Below are 19183 nucleotides of genomic sequence, written 5' to 3' on the forward strand. Positions count from 1 at the left end.
ACACCTGACCTAGTGACCCTGAGCTGTCAGTGAGGTCTCTAGTTAGGCAAGTGTGAATTTGTGTACAAATTGAGGTTGTCCTTCAAATTTACTGTATCTCTGATGTTGGATGTAGTTAGTGGTTAATCAGCCCTTGGGAAAACTGACCACATGACACTGACGACTGGAGTTTTTATGCTGAAAGTTATTAATAATAGTAATAATAATAATAATAAAGTAAAAGAATGAAAAATAAAATAAAATAAAATGCATAAAGAGTACAGGAGATAATTACATTGACTAATGCTGATCCCTTGAGATACTTTTTAAAAGTGGTAATTGAATAATCTGCTTGTCAGATATCAAGTTATCACATCCGCATCTTGGGATCACAGTGACAAAACACTCCTTCACTTTTTTCTAGATGTGTTTTTGGTGCAACCATCAAAGTTGACTGGTAACTTTCTTTTTGCACTGTTTGAAGGAGGTGCCAGATTCAAATTGAGTAATCTGCTTGTAAGATGTCAAGTTATCATCACATCCGCATCTTGGGATCACAGTGACAAAACACTCCTTCACTTTTTTCCAGTTGTGTTTTTGGTACAATCATCAAAGTTGACTGGTAACTTTCTTCTTGTACTGTTTGAAGGAGGTACCAGATTCGTTTATTGCGGTATTACAGTAGTAATTATGCTATTTTGGATGATACTGATCCACCCAGATTAATGGCTGATCCAGTTGCTAGAATATAATGGTTGGGAAAACAATACAATTATAATAGAACACTTAGTTGTATCTCAAACAAATGCATTATTTTGTTTTTCTAAATCTTCAGAAGGACATTATTATCTCATATAAGATGAGCTTAAACTGAAATGCATTGCAACACTATTTTCACACTGTTGCAAAGGAAAAAAAGTTGACTTGCCTAGTATTCTTTAGAATCTGTTCTGTGCAATGCAGAGGTTTGTGCCCACTTATATATTCACACAGCTCTGTTCAGTGGATAATTGGTCTGCACTTTGCAATCATTTACAGTAGCACAGTTTTGTCTCACTTTTGGACTGAATATCCCTCACATACTAATAGTGTGACCAACCATGTGAGACAGAGATAAAACAATGGGACAGTAGTTACATCACTATATTAAAGTAAATTTATCTGTAATGAAGTCTAGCTACCTCAAGGCTTTGTAAAATGAACAAAAGTTCTCATAAATGTAATGGGGAAGGGAGACACTGCTTAATATTAAAAGTGAGGAAACAGGAATAGTAATCAATTCCACCACGTTGTCATCCGGATAAACAACTTTCTTACTGTCACACCCATATTTGAGATAAACACCCACATCTGTATTGTTAAGAAACCTCTCTAAACTTTTAAAGATACAGAAATAGAAAATAGACAGGCTTTGTTTAAGCCATTTTTAGATCCTCTGTTTTAATCAAAGGTGAGAAACTCTATTAATTTCTTTCACCTCAGGCTCTATTCAGAGGGTACCGGCAACACGTAATGGAACTGTGCTGCTCTTTTCACTGATGACATTGATTATGGCTTGACAGCAGAGAGACACACTGGTGTCAGCGAGTGACATCTGTGCACCTTTGTGTTATTTATTCTAGCAATCAGCCATTTTGAAGGTTGGCATCAGCTGCTCGCTCACTAATGAAGTGTGACTGTGCTCAGTGTATAGAGGAAACACACCTATTAACCCCACAGATCCTGCAGCAATAATCTCACCTTGTTTCATTAACAAAAGAAGCTTTAGAGAATCAAATTTAGTTTGAACATGAATAGTGAGTCATTAAGTTTTGTTTGTTTAATGAAAAACATCTTACATACTTGTCTTCTCAGAATTGTGAGTTTTAAAATTGTCTTGAAAAAACTCATAATTGTGAGATAAAATTACCTTTTTTTTTTTTTTTTTTTTTTTTATTCCACGGCAGAAACCTAATCCAACTATTTAAAAATACTAATACTGACTATTATAGATACAGTATGGTTCGTTACAAACTGGTAGGTAGAGCTTTAAGCGCACAATGCTTAATGTTTAATAAATTATTGCTAAAACTGAACGTGCCCTAGTGTACTACTAACGAATTGTTTTAACCCCCTCCTACTTGGTTAAACTTCTGTTCCCTGGGAATGCAAGCTGTTCCCTTTAGTTGAAAACTGATAAAAGAGTCCTATTTAAGATGGAGAAAATGAGAGACGAAAATGCAATTGCTTTGCCTATAAAAAGTAATTTTGTGTGATTAAAGTAATGAATAAACGCTCAAATTTAAAAGGTCATTTAAATTGTATCCAATCATTTACATTTTATCCCGTGTTCCCCCTCTTTAGGGCTACAGCGGGAGAGCAAACCAAACCAAGCAATCTCCATTTAAAAAAGAAAATTGTGAAACAGTGGGCACATATTGGTAGAAGTATTAATATAATTAAAACTTTAATTATAGAAGAAACACAGTTAAGACATGCTAAAGAGGCTAACGAGAAGCTTTTAAAATGTCATTTTCATGAACTTAATTTACCAGAGGATGTGTGGGCATGTGTAATATAGGATCCTGATGTTTTTTTATAAGAGCATGGCGGGTGAACATGTGCTATATTATGACCTTGGTTTATTTCCATGTGTGTGTTTAAGTGTGGTTGAACCAGTATGCTTTCATTTTTCTGTGAGGTTGGTTTCTTTGCGTGTGTGTGAGGATTTTTTTTAGCACATCTTGTGCAGGCAACCCAGTACATTATTCCTCATAAGATGATTCTTCAGTAAAATTAGTTTTATATTTATATAGCTTATTCCTGTTGAAAAGGGTATGAGTAACAGTGGATTAATGAAGCACAATTTTAGCAGGTTAATTTTGATCATTGAAATAATTAAGCTCTGATGTTTTTCATTGTTTGGTACTTTGACTGTACTGATTTGAAAGTGAATTTGGAGAACTTTGTGTTCAATTGCTGACAGCCACATTTATTTCCACCCTGCTAAAAAAAATCCCGCTAAAATCAGTCTAAACTGGTTGGCTGGTTTTAGCTGGTTATTCAGACTGTTCTTAGCTGGTCATAGCTGGTCATTTTTGGCCAGGCTTTGAGACCAGCTAAAACCAGCTTAGCTTAAACCAGGTCAGATCAGCCATAGGGATGCACCGATCCGACTTTTTCAGTCCCGATACCGATACCGATGCCTGGGCTTTGTATATCTGTCGATACCCGATACCGATCCGATACCATTGTTGAATTAATAATAAACTGCATACCTTCCACCTTATACCTTCCTTTCACCATGTAGAAGAAACTAAAGGCACCAAACTTTCCTAACTAAACATTACTTTCCTAACTAAGACAAAACAGATGTAATGTATTGACTACTTATTTATTTGTTATTTAAAGAACAATTGTGCATTCAAATCGAAAATAGAATGTAATCAAACTTCTTAAAATAAATTTAAATAAATAAAATGTAGTAGTTTTTTACCACCACCCCTCGAAACATTTCCTTTGCAGACATTGCAAACAGCCGTTGAACAGGATGGCGTGGCAAGCGTGAAGTATCTCCACACAGCCGACTCTTTGGCTCGCTCCATGTTGCTTATGCTCCAACTGTTCCAGCATGCGACACACGTGCTGCTAATGAATGACGTAGGATCTGCTGCGACGCTGCGACCTATATTTACAGTCACTGGCTGCGACGGAGGAAGAAAAAAAAAAAAAAGAGGAAAAAAACTGGATCGGCCCGTGGATCTGTTAATTTTTCCGATACCCAATCCAGCTATTTTTTCAATATCGGGGCCGATATCCGATCCTAATATCGGATCGGTGCACCCCTAATCAGCCAACCAGCTTAGGCTGGTTTTAGCTGTTTGTTTTTTTTTAGCAGGGGCACTGTGTGGATGCTGCATCATTAGAGCAAACATATTATTACTATAGACTATCTTTAGGGAAAAGTTATAAAAATTTTGTTTTATTACTGAGCAAGACTGTGTGTACATATGTTTGTGTGTTCGCATGTGTTTGTACATGTGCCTTTGTGTGCTGCGTTTGGCTCTTTTTTTCCACTTTGGTTTGTGAGTTTGTTCAAATGCTCACATAGGTTATCTGTTCATGTCAACCAGATGTGTCATTGTTCTGCTATACACTGGTTATTATTACATTATACAGTAGTTTGCAAACTAATTTGACCAACATTTTAGAGGAATCTTTAGAACATCAAATTACAAAATAATTACCGAGAGTTTTTTTAGCTGACTTGGTAAAATATGATTTTCCCTCAGTGGTGTAAAGCAAGAACATTGGCACCCATGGTTGGGCTGCTTTGGTTCTTCTCTTTGTGGCTTGGAAGAGCTTCTAAAGAAAAAAAGCTTTTCAAAGCCTTTCAGAGTACTTGTTTGAATGTGTAATATGAAACATAAAATATGTCAGATGGTTTTAAAAGGGAGGTTGGAAATGGTTAAGCGTTGGGGTGTGTGTGGTTTATTGGAGGGTTTATGATCAGTGTCTGCCAGTGGGGATGGCATGAGGGCGTCTCTAGTTAAAGCTCTCTTGGCATCTCAGGGATCATGCTGTTTCCTTTTAACAGGAGGCTGTGATCACTGGACTTTTCTCTGAGACATCTTACTCCGTTGCCGTAGCAGCATACACAACCAAGGGTGATGGGGCACGCAGCAAAGCCAAAGTCGTCACCACCACCGGAGCAGGTAGAAACTCACTCACTCTAGACTTACTTCACATTCAAAATTCACCTTGTTTAATTTCCAATGCATGTCTTTGGCCTTATTCCACATGATTCACTGATGCACATTGATGTTTCTAAGAAAAACTATTTTAAATCTAATACCTTCACCTCTGGTATCTTTTCTCAATTGTTGGCACAAAATGCTGTATTGTACTGAATGGCCTGATTTGCTTACAAATGCATCACATTACAGAAGTAAATATTTTTATTTTCTTTGACGTGAATGGGTCTGTCAAGGTTTTCAGTGGCAATTCATTGTTGAATGTCTGGTGACATTTAATTAAAAGCAGTTTTTTCAAGAAAGTCCTTTACTCAAAAGAATAAATAGATGGAAAGGTCTTCACATTTTTTATTATTATTAAAAATAAATATTATAGATTTAAGGTCAGTATGAAAGAGCATTTACAAGTCGTTGTACTTATACTGTATTATTAAAAGTTTGTTGTTGATCAGATTTAAAGTGTTTTGTAATATATTTTAACATGTAATTTATTCTTGCAACGCTGAATTTTCAGCAGTCATTACTCTAGTATTCAGTGTCACATGATTCTTCAGAAATCATTAATCAATATGCTGATTTGTTGCTCAAGCAACATTTCATATTATCAACGTTGAAAATAATTGTGCTTAATATTTACTTAATACTCATAATTTCTAACAGATCTTTTCTAACATTTTATGTCTTGAAAAATAAATAGATAATTTTCCTCTAAAACTACTTGCTGTATGTTATGGAAACTCGTTTCTGCCTTTAGCATAAAAAAAATTGAAAAAAAAAAGGTTATTGTGACTTTTTCTCACAATTCCGACTTTATTTCTCAGGATTCTGTGATACAAACTCACAATTCTGACTCATTTTTTTGTCAGAATTGTGAGATATAAACTCTAAATTGTGAGTTATAAGTCAGAATTGTGTGATATTAAATCACAGTTGCAGGTTATAGAGACCCAATTGCGAGATTTAAAGTCACAATTCTGACTTTTTTCTCAAAATGTCATGATATAAACTCAAAATTGCGAGAAATAAAGTCAGAATTCTGAGATAAAACTCTTAATTCTGACCTTTTTTTCTGGCAAATGCGAGTTTGTATCACATTTGCGAGTTATAAAGTCCTAATTTTGAGGGGAAAGACCAATATGTTCTCAGAATTGAGTTTATATCTAACAATTTTGAGTTTATCTTACTTAATAACTGGCAATTGCAAGATATAAACTTTCAATTCTCACACAATTAACACACAATTGTGCGTTAAGTCAACATGTCAGTGTTTTTCCCCCCAAAATTAGGAATTTAGAACTCCTAACATCTCAAAATTCTAAGAAAAGAAAGTAAGAATTGCGAGGTACAAACTTGCATTTGTGAGAAAGAAAATCAGAATGGCGAGATACGAGAATGGAGAATTTTATTTCGCAATACTGACTTTATTTCTCGCAATTGTGAGTTTTTATCACACAATTCAGAGAAAAAAGTCAGAATTTTGAGATATAAACTCGCAATTGCAAGGAAAAAAAGTCAGAATTGTGAGATAAAAAGTCGCAATTACCTTTTTTATTTTTTTTTCTTTGGTGGAAACTGGCTTCCATTATTTGTAGGTGGTCACTTATGCCGAAATAAGAGGATGTTTTAGATGTTTAAAATGTTCAGGATGATATTGGCTCAAAAAAATAATAGTCCAGATCAAATAAAAGAGGAAAAACAATTTCCAGGCAGGTTATTTAATACCTAATAATTGCATGTTGCAGACACAAAAAACCCCTCTTTTTAACAATGCTTTTCATATTCTCACTCTGCCCCTGCAGTGCCTGGAAAACCCACCATGATCATCAGCACCACTATTGGCAACACAGCTCTCATCCAGTGGCAGCCTCCTAAGGACATGGTGGGTGAGCTAATGGGCTACCGACTGCGGTACAAGCGTGTGGAGGAAGAGAACTATGAAGTACGTGAGTTCGGACGCACCGACGATCACCACACCGCAACAGAACTGCACAAGGGTGCCACCTACACCTTCCACCTGAGTGCTAAAAACCGTGCCGGAGCTGGAGAGGAGTATATAAAAGAGATTAGCACCCCGGAGGACGTGCCAAGTGGGTTTCCTCTCAACCTACGTGTCGTGGGCCTGACCACATCCACCACCCGTCTTGCCTGGGACCCCCCGGCCCTGTCTGAGCGCAATGGCCGGATCATGCAATATCTAGTGATGTACCGTGACATCAACAACATACAGAATGGCACCAATCGCACATCCGACACTCAAATGACCATCCAGGGGCTTCGGCCAGACACCACTTATGATATCCGTGTGCAAGCCTTCACCAGCAAGGGAGGCGGTCCCATAAGTCCTAGTATCCAGAGCAGGACCATGTCTACATCACCTGGTTTGTGTTTAGACTGCATGGCTTATGTTAAATCACTTAAACAGATACAGAAATCCTTTTATCCCTCTGTGTAGTGTGAGGTGTAATTTATTGCTCTGTCAGGTTTCAGATAATTACAATATACTGTAACATAATTATAATGCACCTTATACACTTTATTTAATGATACAGTGTATACGGTGCATGAAAGCCCACATACTACACACCTATTCATGTTACTAGAAAGATTTTGTCCAGAAAACAACAACGGAACACATTCTGTCGTAACACTTTTGAAATCCACTGTTGGGCACAGAAAAATCACCAGATAACCAACAAATGTTATTATTTTTCTGCAATAACACACGCTTGACATAACGTAGCCATTTTGTTATGCTAACACCGTGATAAATGTGCACTGTGAAAAAATCCAATTATCTTCACATTGGGTGGTCTGTTTTTTAGGGCAAATGGAAAAATCTTGCCTTTGTTTTTTACTTCATGTGAACATTCAACTTCTGAAAAGAGCTGAAATGAAAGAACAGATTGCTTGTGTTTAGAATTATTAACTAAAGCTAAAGTTATTAAAAATGTTTTTTGATCATTTATATCTTAAATAAAATATAAATATTAGATGGAAAAACTAGATTAAGATTAGAAATGTTGCCTTGGGAACTACCTGAAAAAGTACTAAAATGACTAAAACTATTAAAAGTTTAAAAAGAAAATTGAAGTCTTTTTGAAATATATATATTTAAAAAAGACTAAAGAACATAAAATCAAAAAGAGAACTGTAAATATAAGAGTATATAAAAATTATTATAAATACTGTAATAATATATAAATAGTGCTAAAATAACACCAAGCTGAATATCAATTTTTAAGCTTCTTGTTGTTTATTTCAGATTTTTTCAAAAATTAGCTGATTTTCTGTTGTACAGAACAGCTTTTATAGAAAGTATTCAGACAGGGGCTGTATTTCTTTCTTATTTTTTAAAAAATGATGTAAGTACAAGATATTGTAAGTAGTTTATTGCAGTGTCAGTAATTTCTCCCAAGGGATCAGTAAACAGTCCCTATATAAAAATTTTTTAGAAGCGCTGTTTTAAATGTTACCTTATTCATAATTCAAACCCTGAGCTCTGTATATATATTTATGAAATCTGTTCTCTGTCCAATAGCATTTGCTACAAGTTTTGGTGTCAAAGCTGTGATGAAAACCTCTGTCCTTCTCACCTGGGAGGTGCCAGAAAATTATAAATCCCAAGTGCCTTTTAAGGTAAGACCCCATTAACGTACATGGACAAGTTCCTTGTATTATTATTCACAAGCATTGATGTCCATTTTTATGCTCGTTTTATAGACGTGCACTTGGGAGTTAACTGTATAATTGTCTAATTCCCATGCAGAATGATTACACTGCAACAGATGTAAATGTAATCTTACCTATTAGGTTTTAAGTGCTGATTCTGTAAATTCACATGTGGTTTAGCAAAATTGCAAGTCACACAATTGGTCAGTATGCAGAAACGTTGTGGAAAGTCTGTCAAAATGGTCTCTGGCCTACAGTGAACTTGACAGACAGTCTGTGTGGCGTCTCTGCATGCCAGCCACTGGTATAAAACCATAACAGTAATGTCCTGATGGGCCAAGCCCAGAAAACAGCACACGGTTTCCATCGCTAAAAGCGGCTGTGTGGGGATAAAGTCTGTTTATGCAATCAAGTTCTTTGTTTAAATGAAACTGAATGAAAAATTAGATTTAGTGAGCCGTGCAGCTGAGTGAAATTGAACCTCTCCCTCCTGTAGATCCTCTATAACCAGCAGAGTGTGGAAGTCCAGGGCAACCTCAAGAGGAAGCTGATCACACGACTGCAGCCGGACACTAATTACTCCTTCGTGCTGATGAGCCGGGGAAACAGCGCTGGTGGCCTGCAACAGCAAGTCTCCATCCGTACTGCACCCGACCTATTCAAAACTAAACCTGTCTTGTACACAGCGGACCAGACCACCAATGGTAAACTCACCATTAACCTGCCCAAAGTGCCCATCACAGCTCCTGTCAGGTTAGTACTCTAGTAATAAGACAAACATAATAGGTTATGCTTTTATTTGGTGAGAAAAACATAAAACATTTAAACTGAAACCCTCCACCTTCCCCAGCTCCACCTGTATAGATCTGCTGTGGGTTATTTTATATGGTACTTGTGCAGCAGCAGTATGTCTTAAATACTCAAAGCACCGTATCGGCAGTACCAAGTTCCTGTACTTGCGTAGAAATACATTAACATTCTCATATCCATTACCATGCTAAAATTGAGAGTTGTCATGATAGAAATGTATTTATTTTTAGTGTAGTTTACATAAACATGCAAAGAAAATGGAATATCCTTTTAGTTGAGTAGCAAAGATATTGAATTAATATTATTAAATAATGTATTTTTTTAATGTTATTTTATTAAACATAGAAAGAAATGGATAAGATGAATCTGTATAAAACAACTTAATTGAGAAATAGCTTTCAGCAGAATTTTAATGTGCATAAAGTTTTCTTTTGCCAAAGAATATGCTGATCAGATAAAGTTACTGTTATGCACAACTCCTCCCCCTTAATTTAAACCTCATAAATCCATACGGATACAGTGACGCTGCCCAAAGTAATGCCTGCAGCCCCATTCGGGTCAATGACGACATGCTTTCCGCTCTGCAGTGTAGCTCACACACCATTACCATGCAATTACCCCCCCCCCCCCCCCCCCAACTGAAAGCTCAGACTGATTCTCTCCACCTCAGCAAACAGCCATCCTGCCAACGCTGCAGATTCCAGCTGCTTTTTAAACCCAAAGTAACGTCATCCTACTGTATTCAGCTTTACATTTGACCTTCTCCTGAAAAGCGCCGAGTTTTTCAGACTACCAGAAGGTCCTTGTCAGGCTCAAGTGACATCGGCATGTTTTCACTTCATTCTCCTCCGAGCTGTGCGCTGAAGGATGAGTCGTGATGGAATGCATAGAAATCAATAGCGGAGAATGTGCCGGCAGACAGGCTGTTTTCTATCTTAGCTGAGGGGAAAGATATATCTGAAAGTCTTGGTTTGAGACCACTTAGAGTGCAGCCTGTCGTGATGGAGGATATGAACACATCCTGCTCGTAGAAAGCAGACACGCTGCTCCGTTTCTGATGTTCTTGCCACAGAGAGCCCATCATTACGGCTGAGTGCTCTTCACAGGAGCTCCTGGTGATGGGTGGAGGCCCTTCAGTTATCGTACCACTTAAATGTGTCATCATAATTTATGCATGAGAAAGGCCACTTATGTTTATATGTAATTTTCAACACTTAATTTTTCATGAATGAGGAGGTAATGGAAGAAAAGTGGAGATTGTTTTTGTCCTTTGAGAGGAACATGTTGTTTGTGAGTCATGCTTTTCCACAGCCAATTATGCTCCCTAAAAAGAAATGAAACTAATTTGCGAGTGAACCGCAAGCTGGGAGATTTCTCTGACGTCTTGGCCGTTGACAAAATCAGAGCTGGTGCGCTGTGGTCCCAAAAAAAAAAAAAAAAACTTGTTGCCAATCCCAAGAGGAGAACAGGGCTGTGCTCCAGAGTGCCTTTTTTGATTGGTAAAAAGATTACCAGAGTGTTGAGGATGAGAAAGTCTTGGAGTAGATTGGCATTTGGAGTAGCGCTGATTGATGTGGGATTTCATGTCAGACACAGCGCTTCATTCTCCTGTAATGGCGGAGCTCTGAAGCACAGAGAGAGTTTTTCTTGGAGCTGATTTTGAAAATGCCTCTAGTATCAGACACCAGCCAAATTAAAGCCTCGGCCCCAGTCTTATTATGAGCAGCTGAATGCCACTCTCCCAAAGTTATGCTTCTCTGGACCACCTGACAGCTCATTCTCTTTTCATTCACTCACGCTCTGAAAGATAGAGCTGATTATTTAAAACCAGTAGTGTTGAGATGATTAACTGGAGCTATTACCCAGAATGCAAGTCATTAGTTTTTCTACACACTCACACACCTGGAAAGAGCTGCTTTCAATTCCCACCAGCTGAAATATGCAACCTTTTCTGGTATAAATAGTGACACTTGTTCAAGTTGCTGTAGTGCAGTTGAGACTAGTAGAGATGTATATGCTAATATTGTTGTTTTCTGTATAGGTGGTACTACATTGTGGTTGTGCCTGGGTCTCTTTCATCATCCCGTAAATCGGTTAATCCTGACGAGATGGAGCTGGATGAGGTGAGTCATTCCTGTTTTTTATTATTTCCAGAATTGCCAGGGTCACTGGAAACCTGGGAATATCAGGGAAATTTTTAAAATGTGATTTCTAGGCATGTAAACCTTGAATTTTCAGCAGCCATTACTCCATTCTTGTTACATGATCATTCAGAAATCATTCCATAATATTTTTTACACATAATATTTTTTATATTATATACATGACAATATATTATCTATTTTTACATTTCAGTAAGTGGCCCTCATAAGTGATTCATGAAGTTCATTGGTTAAAAGATTGAAAGTTTGTTTTTGTTGTTTCGCTGACTTATACCCTTGTAAATATATTAATAAAAGACCATTTGGTAATTTGTAGTGTTTCTATACAATGAGAACTTCTGGTGCACTGATTCATCTCTGTCTAATCTCTTCCTCAGCTGCTGGAGTCTAGTGAGGGAGCTCTGCTCAGGAGACGACGTCACGCAGACACTGTTAGGCCGTATATTGCTGCAAAGCTGCCCTCCCTTCCAGACACTTTCACCTTGGGTGACGAAAAGATGTACAACGGCTTCTACAACCGCCCCCTTCCTAACAACCAACACTACCAGTGCTTTGTCATGGCAGAACTCAAGGACCAATACCCCGTTACTGCCAATGAGAAGCAGGTACTACGATTTGTAATTTGGTCGAACAGTGTGGAAACCTCACATTTTTGGTGTCTTCTATCTTCGTCCTTTTAGCTTCTCCGAAAATTTCAACTTGAGTTGCAGGCACACAAGCAGTTTTTCTGTGAGTCTTACTGAAGCTTTGTTCTAATAAGCAGCAAAGCTCAATAAGCTTTGTTTGTCGAACAAGCATTAGCTTAAACGCCTCACCGGTTCCCTCAGCCCCGTTTTTCCATCTGCTTCTCTAACAAATCAAAGATTTGAACTCAGCGCCCTCACAGCCCTGAAAATAATCATCACTGAAACTTATAGCCCAGACCTCCAGAGGACCAGTTGGATAAATATTCATAATTTCCTCTTATGATAGCGTCAGCAGTGTTTGCCACTTTGAGCTCCTCCATCTCGGCTCTGTGGAAAGAGCAGGAGAATGGATTTGCGTGGCAGGGCTTTGGTAGCACGGAGGCTTGTCCTGATTCCCTTGAAGCTGACTCTTAAGTATCCCTAAAGCTTAGGCATTAATCTGTCTGCCATGTTTTATGAGAAGAGGAGGACAACTTCCTCACTCAGCACTTCAAAGGCCCTGCTTCCCCTTTCTTAACTCCGTCAACCTTTCCGGCCTAACTCTTTCCCTCGGACTTCATGAGACGACCCTGATCTGCAGAGACCATACCTGGAATTCTCTTAAACTAATGGAGATTAAACAAGCATGCTGATGATTTGAGAACGATTAGATGAGCATGTAAGGTTCAAAAGAACAAGTCTAGCCGTTTGTCCTTGGCCAGAGAATAATATCTCAGAGGAATGGCCAACGCCCCACATCTAATGCAGCTGTGCCCTGCGAATCTGGCTCTCCAGTAGCTCTCCTGCTGCGGAGCTGTCATAGGAAATGAATGAACAGCTCGGATATGAGCTGAGCTCTAGCATAGGGGCCTTTAGTGCATATGAAGCCTGGAGCTCAGCACAGAAACACAGGTCTGTTGAAAAGCAGTGAAGAAACAGTGTAGGACTGGGAATAAAACTACAGGCTAGGACTGGGCAAAAATAACAATTTTACAAATAAACACAAAAATCACCAAATAAAATGTGATCAAATGCTATTTAATAATAATACTAGTAATAATGATTTTAACAGTCAATGTTAAATTAATAAACAAATGAAATTAAATACATAAATTCATTTTAAGGTGTGGGATTGAAACTACAGACTATGACTAGGTAAAAATAATTAATCAAGAAACCTAGAAAATACAATGTGACCAAATGCTATTTAGCAATCTAAAAAATAAAATTAAATGATCCTTAAAAAATCTTAATGAAAGTTAAATGAGTAAATCAACACATACACACACAAGAAATATATACATAAAAAGTGAATATATTTTAGAAATAATGCTTATATATATATTTTTTTTAAATAATACTTAACATTACAATAATATTTATACAACTATCAACTTTTAGCATGTAAAACTGAACTTATTTGTGACCCTGGACCACAAAACCAGTCTTAAGTAGCACAGGTATATTTGTAGCAATAGTCAAAAACACATTGTATGGGTCAAAATTATTGATTCTTTTATGCCAAAAATCATTAGGATTTTAAGTAAAGATCATGTTCCATTAAGATATTCTGTAAATTTCTTACCGTGAATATATCAAAATTTAATTTTTGATCAGTAATATGCATTGCTAAGAACTTCAACAACAACTTTAAAGGCGATTTTCTCAAAATTTTGATTTTATTGCACCCTCAGATTTCAGAGTTTCAAATAGTTGTATCTTGGCCAAATATTTCAGATGCTGTATTAATCTCAGTTTCAAAAATCTGACCCATATGACTGGTTTTGTGGTCCAGGGTCGAATTTACCATAAGGAGCTGATAATACCTTTTAATATGTTCCTCATTCTAAAGCTAGGGAAATGTTCTGTTCTTCTTCAGCATTGAATGTTAGCTTTGTACAAGCATCAGTCGTGGCACATACACAAGCCCAGAGGAGTGTGAAATCGGATGATAGATCGAATGTGTAAACAGAATCTGTTTAAACAAGTGCGGACAAGCAAGCTTAAGATGTTACGTTAAACGGGAGCAAGAGACAACACGTTGGCAGGTTAAAAAAGACGAGAGATGTTCAGAAGAAAAAGGAGCATTAGAGAACGGTGAACTTTTAAAGAAAGAAGCATAAGAAAAAAGCAGAACAAGAGAGAGAGAGAGAGAGAGAGCGTCAGCTGGCTGGTGAAGTTAGGAAGGAGGGCCTGTGGCGGCCGAGCTGTTTCTGCCAGATAAAGTGTTTACATTAGCAGAATGCCCGCACTGAGACCCCAGCGCTGAGATGATGTCGTTAACCGTTCCTTTTCTGCCTGAGGACGCACGCCCATCCTTATCCGCTCAATGGATTTTGCGTTAGTTAGTATTCAGCTTTCTTGTGTGCTTTTTTTTCTCCTTGTCTGTAGGAAATATGAAACACATTAGTGACGTTAACTGCCTTTAACACGTCGTACTCAAATTGTGTTAAAGCGCCAGAGGAAGCAGAACGCTGTCGTTTCATTCACCTCTAAAGCATCAGTAGAAAACGCATTGCACCATGGTGTACAACGGATAAAAACAAGATTTTTGAATCACTGATGGAATCTCACAAAGAAATGTCTAGCTCATGTTTTATTACACAAAAAAGGCCTATTTTTGGGACCATTAAAATTGGCATTTATGTTCAAATTCTCATTACTGGGATGTGAAAAATGTCATTCTCATCAATGTAATACAGTAATGTGGCTAATTGTACATTTAACATTTATATTTCATCACTCAACAGAAGCTTTTATTCAAAGCGACTCGCAAATGAGGAAAATCATGAGCAATTTATCATAAGCGAACCAACAATATTCACAGTGCTGCAATGCTATTAAACTAGAGTACAGAAGCTGGAGCAGAAGTGGATATGACAAAAAAGAGAGAGAAAAATAATTGTTTGTAGTTGATCTAGAAATTGCCTATGTTTTCAAATATTTATTTATTACTTATTTGGATTTACTATATATATATATATATATATATATATATATATATATATATATATATATGAATGATCAAAAATACATTAAAAAAATGATATTATGAAATATTATTGCAATTCAAAATAACAGCTTTTTAGTTTAATATACTTTAAAATATTATTTATTTCTGTGATGCAAAGCCATCAGCCATTACTCCACTCTTCAGTGTCACGTGATCCTTCAGAAATCTTTCCAATATGCTGACTTATTGCTTTTATCATCAATGTTGGAAACAGTTGTGCTGCTTAATATTTTTTTTGGAACCTGTGATACTTCTTTCAGGATTCTTTCATGAATAAAAAGTTAAAAAGAACAGCATTTATCAAATTGAAAACTTTTCTAACAACGATTTTCAATATCTTTACTATCACTTTTTATCAATTTAACACATCCTTGCTGAATAAAAGTATTACTTTCTTTCAAAGAGAGAAATAAAGAAAAAAATTACTGACCCCAAACTTTGAACGAGGTGTTTATTGTTACAAAAGTTTACTATTTTAAATAAATGCTGTTTTCTTTAACATTTTATTTGTCAAAGAATCCTGAAGAAAGTATCACAGGTTCCAAAAAAAATATTAAGCAGCACAACTGTTTCCAACACTGATAATAAATGAGCATATTTTAATGATTTCTGAAGGATCATGTGAGTAATGATGCTGAAAATTCAGCTTTGCATCACAGGAATAAATTGTATTTTAAAGTATACCACTATTTTAAATTGCATTAACATTTCACAATATTAAAAAACAAATTCTGCATTTTTCATCAAATAAAGCAGCCTTGATGAGCAGAAAAGTCTCCTGCTTCACAAAAAGAATTAAAAAGCCGCTAAAAACTAAAAAGTTTGGGATCAGTGAGATTTTTAATGTATAATATATTATATGTAGCCCCGCCCACAGAGAACTCTCATTGGTCCAGAGTCCAGCTCCATTTGAATGTATAAAAAAGGTGGTGGCGGGTTTTACATTGTTTAGCTGGGTTGATCAACTGAACTGATTGTTGACAGCCCTAATAAACCTGGTAACTCAAGTCAGTTAAAGCTGATAGTTAACTTTTAACCTTCAAAAAACAGCTTCCAACAATTATCTTGAGCTTAAGCTGTTGAACAGAGCTCCGTTTCCCAAAAGCCTAATAACATCGTAGACACATTAAAACCAATGGAGCTACGATCAACATAGGCTTACAATGCTTTTGGGAAACTCAGCCCAGTTTTTTTCAGCAGGGTTGTTAAATAAAAAGCCACAATTATGCAGTGAAATGTATATTTCCAGTACATCGCACACACATAACCACCCGCGCTCACATAAAGCACCACATTAACAGTGAGATTGTCATATGAGTAGTGGCGATAACACAACGTCTTCATGACTTCATGACTCTCCTCCAGCTAATATCCTGCTTATCTCTTCAATTAATATCTGTGCGCTGTTAGACGTGTCAGGCTGAGCTAAGCAAGTGATCCGGATTATGGAGCCCCGCTCTGTGTGACGGGATGAAGCGGGAGGAAAAGAGATAGCGAAAGAGAGGAAGGCGAAGGGGTTTGGCCCTCAGGGAAATAGTGTCCATGCGGATGGCCTCTCCCAACGCAGACAAAGGGAGCGGTAGTGACAGGCCCATCTTTCTTCACCTTTCTTTCTTTCCATTCTTTTTCCTTGTTTCTTTTTAGCGCAGATGGTTTGTGAAGCAAAATACGAACCTGTCCCATGGCGCATGCATGGAAGAGGGCACAGCGGGGAGATGTCTCATTTATGTCCCTTCACACTGGCTCTTTTTTCTTCCTGTCACTCCCTCCCTCCCTCCAGCCAGCTCACTATCACCATGGTTTGAGCACTAATGAAGAGGATATGATTCCTCTCCTCAGCTTCCATTTATCAAAGCCAGAGAGAGAGAGAGAAAGAGAGAGAAAGCGCACAGGTCCTCTCCCTCTATGTTCTTCTAACAAAAAATCCTTTTTTCTTGTGTGAATCTTCCTCTACATGGTCACATGTACTCAAAGGTGTGACTTATGCTAATCAAAGGTGAACCTGTGTACGGCAGGGGTTAAGAGGAGCCTTATTAAGGGAAACCTAGCCTGACATGGAGACAGATGTGAGGATGTGCTATGTGCAGTTTTGAATTTTTATTTTAATAGGATGCTATTTTTCATTTAAGCAATTGTTAGAGGACTCCTGGAAAACCTAAAATTGGGGGGAGTTTCAAATTTGTGATTTCCAGAACTAAAAACATTGTGATATAATTACTAATCAGCATTTTCTTGAAACGTTAACAATTTAAATTATATTAAAAAAGTTAATGGTTATTGTAATTGTAATAAGATTTCACAATATTACTGTTTGTACTGTATTTTTGATTAAATCGATTTTGCTTTCAGCTAAGAATATAGAAATAAGAGTTATTTATACAGTCAATCCAAAATGTATTCAGGCACCTTCAACGTTTCTCACATTATCACAGTTTATTCGCTATAGTTTAGAAAACGGTAATAAAATATGACAAGAACTCAGAGTAAACTGTGTCAGAACAAATTCATCTTGATAATGTCAGATAACTTTGATAGAAAGGTATGTACTGTAACAAAACATGGTCAGGTGAAAGTGTCAAATCAAATTTTTGGTCCCAATTTTACTGGTAGTCCACTGTATGAAGAATTTTTAGGGTATAATATGTCACATTTTATTGTATTTTGCTATCCTCACATAAATGAACTGTAGTGTCCAGAACCCACTAGTGAAAAAAAAAATTATATCTGGTGTCTGACTAATTTTTGGTTTGACTGTATATCCTTATATTATAATATAATATAATACTTTAGCTTACCTATTATTTGATTTAATGAGGTCTTTAAGAACATCAAGAAAACTATCACATCTACACAAGCTTCTCTTCAGCCATAATTATTGTTTAACTTGTTAGACTCTCTGTGGACTAACTCAAACTCTCTTTCACTGTAGCGGACCTTTTCAGCCAGCCCATACTCAGACTCCATCATGGTGCAGGATAAAAGCGTTATGCAGCCCAGTGTGGACCAGCCTGAGATGCTTTGGGTTATGGGTCCTGTTCTTGCCGTAGTGCTCATCATCATCATAGTCATCGCCATCCTGCTCTTCAAGAGGTGAGCAAGAGTTTTCCCATCACTCCTTTCTGCCAGCAGCAGTGATAAATAAAGATTCACTGTTGCTTTATCATTCAACAGAGTTGCCAGTGTGAAAGGTGTATTCATTGTCAATCCACCTTTTTCCTAAACGTGGACGTCTCATCCAAGAATAATGTTTTACATTTCGAGCTTAACCCTGTGCACATTTTTATTGTTAGTTATTTTTAAAGGGAAGCCTGGGTATTAAGACTTGTATGGCTTAATATAACATCAATGATGTTTCTTACTAAAATACATAGTAGAAAACCTATAAAAGTATAAAAATCCACATAGTTTTATTCATATTTTGGACTATGGGGGGCGCCATTATTTTGATTACACTCTGTGAGATACTGGCACTATCTGTTGCTATTTTTACCACAACACAACTGAGAATGCACAACTTGGAAAATAAAATGCAGATACGATGCCACACTGAAGCGGCTTTTGGTTGTAATTTTCAGTCAAAGGACAACAAGAGAAGCGAAGAGAAGGTCTTCACTGCTTTCCTAGCGATAAGAACAGGAGAAAAGAATGGGAAGATGCCTGTGGACCAATAAAACTTTCTAAAGACCCGAGTCTGTGTTCTCTCCACTTTAGCTCTGATGCATTTGAGGCTTTTAGTAGACCACAGCTACTGAAAGAGTTTACTAACAATGTAAACAATACGACGCTTGTCATGACGCCGCAGCCACTGAAGGAGTTTCTCAGTGCCGATTTCACTCGATATTTCATATTGCGTTTAGACTTAGTGGGGAAAATCAATGGTACGCCATTTGGTTTAAGCCTACGATAATATCCGTCGCCACCTATAAGCTCTTTCACATTAGCTGTGATCGTTTTATCAGTATTTTGTTTTCCAAATTGTGTATTCCGAGTTGTGTTGCAGTAAAAATAGCGTAGCTCAGTGTCAGTAGCTCACAGAGTGCAATCGTTCTACGTAATCAAAATAATGGCACCCCCCTTAGTCCAAAATATGTATATAACAATGTGTTTTTTTCAAATAATGCTAATCTTTCTTGGGTTTTCTACTACATATTT

General features: G+C 37.1%; 1 protein-coding gene across 9 annotated transcripts in view; it reads left to right on the plus strand.

The window, feature by feature from the left end:
* Positions 1–19183, plus strand: part of ptprfb (protein tyrosine phosphatase receptor type Fb) — a 224462-nt gene that overhangs the window by 172455 nt on the left and 32824 nt on the right. For all 9 annotated transcript variants that reach the window (XM_073848873.1, XM_073848876.1, XM_073848878.1 and 6 more), the window contains 7 exons: positions 4556–4673; positions 6512–7090; positions 8251–8348; positions 8878–9134; positions 11233–11314; positions 11731–11958; positions 17961–18121. In XM_073848873.1, the coding sequence (XP_073704974.1) occupies positions 4556–4673; positions 6512–7090; positions 8251–8348; positions 8878–9134; positions 11233–11314; positions 11731–11958; positions 17961–18121 (1523 nt within the window). The remainder of the gene's footprint in view (positions 1–4555; positions 4674–6511; positions 7091–8250; positions 8349–8877; positions 9135–11232; positions 11315–11730; positions 11959–17960; positions 18122–19183) is intronic.

This window comes from Garra rufa, chromosome 10 (assembly GCF_049309525.1).
Source record: "Garra rufa chromosome 10, GarRuf1.0, whole genome shotgun sequence".
Taxonomy (NCBI): Eukaryota; Metazoa; Chordata; class Actinopteri; order Cypriniformes; family Cyprinidae; genus Garra; species Garra rufa.